This window comes from Elephantulus edwardii, unplaced genomic scaffold, assembly GCF_000299155.1.
Source record: "Elephantulus edwardii isolate Elephantulus edwardi_28Jun2011 unplaced genomic scaffold, EleEdw1.0 scaffold00030, whole genome shotgun sequence".
NCBI classification, from domain to species: domain Eukaryota; kingdom Metazoa; phylum Chordata; class Mammalia; order Macroscelidea; family Macroscelididae; genus Elephantulus; species Elephantulus edwardii.
In genome coordinates, this window is record NW_006399780.1 from 17,914,191 (window position 1) to 17,918,984 (window position 4,794).

Here is a 4,794-nt window from a genome sequence, read left to right on the forward strand (position 1 = left end):
GAAAGACATTTACCAGTTAGAAGGTCCAATATTCAATGTTGCTGCCCACCCGGCTACATGTTTGGTTGGTTTTGGGTTTTGGGGTTTTCTTTTTATTATTATTATTAATTTTAATGAAAATTTACAGAGACTTTGGATTTCCATTAATTCATTGTTGCACTTTTCTCCCTGCCCACCCTTCTCCCCCCAGTACACTGTTCTCTTTGAAAAGTAAAAGAAATTTGCCCCATTGTTTTACAATCCCTCCCCCTAGGTCCACTCCACTATGCATCCTTCGTTCTGGACTCTGTACATAGGGTTTTCAAAGGCCATTTATATTTTAGAAGTGGATGGTCAATCCTTCTACCTAGTCTGGTTTAATTTGGCTATTCACTGTTAGAAGACTATCTGATAGTCAAGTATGTTACCTAACAGGTAAAAACCACTTCCCTTACAGAAATAACCAAGACATTTACTGCCAACTCACTACAGGCATGTGTGACTTGTCTCTACCCTTTCCCTGCTACCTCCCCATTCCTTGCTCAATCAGCTACCCAGTCAAACCCTCCCTTCCCCAACCACCTCTCAATATGATCATCAGTCACTTCTGTAATGCCTTGCACTACACACTGCTACTGGTTTTACATGCTGTTGTCCATCTCTTGCTTAGGAGGATGTAAATCCAAATCCCAGGTGCCAACATCAGAGAAAAATTTCTGCTTGAGGCTGTACTGTAATTCCAAGGTCCGGATGGGTCTCTTCTAGATCTGATGCTGTGGTGACATTTGGCCCAAGGTCCAAAGGCCCGAGATCCCAAAGTAGATTTGAGACTGAAGATATATATCCTTTCCTGAAAGATGAGATTAAGGTAGTCAAGCTGATGCCCTTCTGTTGTTACCTGATCAAGAAGATTAGAGTAGATACTAAACATTTATTGAAAAAAATTAATGGAAAGACTGTAGTTTGAACATATGTTTTACTTTTGGACCTTTAAAAACTGTAATAACAGAAAATAAAGGGATATTTTAAAGGCATAAGAATACAAAGGCAAAGAAAGTGGGAGGGGTAACAAAAGCAACAACATTTTAGAAGCTTGAAAGTAAGATGAGACCCTTTAGTTGGCAAACAAGCACATGAAAAGTTATTCGGCATTACTAGCCATGAGAGAAAAGCAAATTAAAGCAATGAGCTATCACTACACACTTCCTTAGAATGACTAAAATGGAAAACTAGTGACAATACCAAATACTAGAGAGGATGGGCAGAAACCAAATCGCTTGTACATTGCCGGTGGTAATGTGACATGTCATTGTCACTCTGATGAACAGTGACAGTTCCTTAACAAATAAACATGCAACCACCACGTGGCCCAGCAACTACACTCTGGGAAGTCTTCCTGAAGAAACAAAAACTTGTGCTCACAAAAACTTGCACAGGCCCAGCTATTCCACCACTTGGAATGTACCCTAAGAGAATGATAACTGAGGCACAAACAAAGATTTGTACACCAGAGTTCATAGCAGTGTTATTCACCATTGCAAGAACATGGAAACAACCCAGATGTCCAACCACAATCGAATGGATTGAGAAATTATAGTACATTCTCACAGTGGAATACTACACAGCATAGAGGAACAACGATTTTGTAAATTACTACCTAACTTGGGAGGGATTGGAGAGCATTATGCTAAGTGAATTAACTCAGTCCCACAAGGACAAATACTGCAGAGGACCATTATTATAGAATGAGTATGAGGACGCATGGAGGTTGGGGGAGAGCAGAGGGGTAAGGATGAGAGGGGGAGGGGGTTGTCAATGATGTTGTTATTTTTTTGTTATTATGCCCTGACAAATTGCTTGTGATTCATGGCAACCCTATATACAATAGCTCTGAAACTAATTCTATCTTATGCAAACTTACCCTCATTATCCCAGTCATTGAATCAATTAATTTCATTGAGAGTCTTCCTCTCTTGTGCTGTCCCTCTTCCATCCCAAGCAAGATGTCCCTCTCCAAGGACCATTCCTTCCCTGCAACATCAAAGTACATCAGACAACGCTTCAAAAGCCTCCAACAAGCAGCCTGGTTTCACCCTCTCCAGGATGAATCTATTTGTTCTCCTGGCAGTCTATGATATATCCAACACTCTTCTCCAGCACCACAGTTCAAATGCATCAATTCTGTCATCCCTAGTCATTGTCCAGCTTTCTGACACATAGCAAGTAATTGCAGACCATGGTGTGAATCAGGTGCACCTTAGTCTCCAGACTGACATTATTGCACTTCAGTACTCTGATGAGTTCTCTGACAGCAGACTTTCCAAATGCAATTTGTCTCTTGAGTATTGACTGTGGAGCCAAGCAAACTAAAGCTGTTAACAATCTCAATCTCTTCTCCATCTATCATGATGCTGCCAATCAGCCCAGTGGTGAGAATCTTTGTTTTCTTGATGTTGAGTTTCAATTCATATTGAAGGCTGCAGTCCTTGACCCTCTGCAGCAAGCAATTCAGGCCCTCCCCAGTTTCAGCAAGCAAGGCTGTGTCATTTGTATAACATAGATTGTTGATGAGTCTTCCTCCAATCCTGATGCTACATTCTTCCTCATAAAGCCCTGCCTCCCTGATGATCTGTTCTGCATATAGATTGAAAGGGTATGGAGATAGGACAGACACATCCCTGGTGTACACCTTTCCCGATTTTGAACCATGCAGTGTTCTGAAAACTGCTCCTGATCCAAGTATAGGTTTTGCATAAACACAATCAAGTGTTTTGGGATTCCCATTCTTCTGGTTAGCCACAGTTTGTTGTGATCCATATAGTAAAATGCCTTTGCATAGTCAATCAAACACAAATAGACATTCCTCTGGTACTCTGCTTTCAGCCAAGATCCATCTAACATTAGCTATAATATCCCTAGTACCACAGCCTCTTCTAAACCCAGCCTGTACATCTGACAGTTCCCTGCTGATGTGCTGTTCCCGTCATTTTTTAATAATTTTCAGCAGAATCTTGCTTGCATATGATATTAATGATATTGTTCCATAATTTCCACACTCTTTCCAGCCACCTTTCTTTGGAATGGGAATAAATACAGATCTCTTCCAGTCAATTGGCCAGGTGGTTATCCTCCAGATTTCTTGGACAACTTGATGAGCGCATCCAGGGCAGTGTCTGTTCGTTAAAATATATCAATTAGTATGCCATCAATTCCTGGGGCCTTGTTTTTTGCCAACTCTTTCAGAGTAGCTTGGACTTCTTCCCTTATCACCACAGGCTCTTGCTTATACATTGCTTTCATGAAATATGCCAGCCAATTCCTTTTGGTACAGATGGGTGGGCAGGGGGGTAAAGAAAATGGGAAAGATATGGTGTGAAAAACAATGTGTAGAAACTGTGTAAATAAACCAGTATAAAATTAAATTAAAAACTTGAACAGGAATGTTTATAGGAGTTTCATCCTTACTAGCTAAAACAGGGAAACATTCCAGCTACCTCTCAAGAGGTGAATGGATAAATAAATTATGAGGTGTCCATACCATGGAATACACTCAGCAATTAAAAGGAGCAAGTCATTGATATATGGGATATCTAAATGAATCTCCAGGGAATTATGTTGAGTGAAAAAATTAGTATCAAAAGATTACATGCTGTATGACCCCATATATATTACATTCTTGAAAAGAAAAATAAGATAAATGGAAAAGAGATTAGTGATTGCAGGGGTGAGTATATAAGAACAAGATTAGGGACACCAAAGATGATAGAAATGTTATGTCTTGAGTCTATCATTGCCAATATCCTGGTTGTCATGTATATAGTTCTGTAAGATATTATTACTAGGCATAAGCAGATAAAGGGTATATGGCTCTCTCTGTGTTATTATTGTCCACAGTTGCCATCTACAATAACCTCTAAAAAAGCAGTTTAATATTTTTAAAAGAGCTTGTGAGTTATTTTTATTTCTATCTTAAAATTTCACTTGTTAGAGCCGAGAATGGGAGTTGAGTCTGTCTTCTAACTGGACACCTGGCCTCCTCTCTTCTTCTCTCCTGGCTCTCACCACCAGCTTTCCCTCCAGCTTGCTCTCCGCCCAGAACGCCTTCCACCATGTCCACCTCAGCAAGTTCCCAATTGAACAAAGGCATCAAGCAGTTGTATATGGCCTTGCCTCAGGGTGAGAAAGTCCAGGCCATGTATATCTGGATCGATGGCACAGGAGAGGGACTGCGCTGCAAGACCCAAACCCTAGATTCTGAGCCCAAGAGTATAGAAGAGTTGCCTGAGTGGAATTTTGATGACTCCAGTACTTTCCAGTCTGAAGGCTCTAACAGTGACATGTATCTCCTCCCTGCTGCCATGTTTCGGGATCCTTTCCGCAAGGACCCCAACAAGCTGGTGTTCTGTGAAGTCTTTAAGTACAGCCGAAAGCCTGCAGAGACCAATTTAAGGCACACCTGTAAACGGATAATGGACATGGTGAGCAACCAACACCCCTGGTTTGGAATGGAGCAGGAATACACCCTCATGGGGACAGATGGCCACCCCTTTGGTTGGCCTTCCAATGGTTTCCCTGGACCCCAAGGTCCCTATTACTGCGGCGTGGGAGCAGATAAAGCTTACGGCAGGGACATTGTGGAGGCTCACTACCGGGCGTGCTTATATGCCGGCATCAAGATTGGGGGGACAAATGCAGAAGTCATGCCTGCCCAGTGGGAGTTCCAGATAGGCCCCTGTGAAGGAATTGACATGGGAGATCATCTCTGGGTGGCCCGTTTCATCCTGCACCGTGTGTGTGAAGACTTTGGCGTTATAG

The 4,794-nt window shown here is 41.9% G+C and overlaps 1 protein-coding gene across 1 annotated transcript; it reads left to right on the top strand.

Moving 5' to 3' along the window:
- Window positions 1–3,971: 3,971 nt before the first annotated feature.
- LOC102846874 (glutamine synthetase-like) lies at window positions 3,972–4,790 on the top strand (the record flags this gene model as incomplete). The annotated part of the gene is made up of 1 exon (XM_006883976.1): window positions 3,972–4,790. A coding segment is annotated over exon 1 (702 nt), but the record flags the coding sequence as incomplete, so codon positions are not given.
- Window positions 4,791–4,794: the final 4 nt, after the last annotated feature.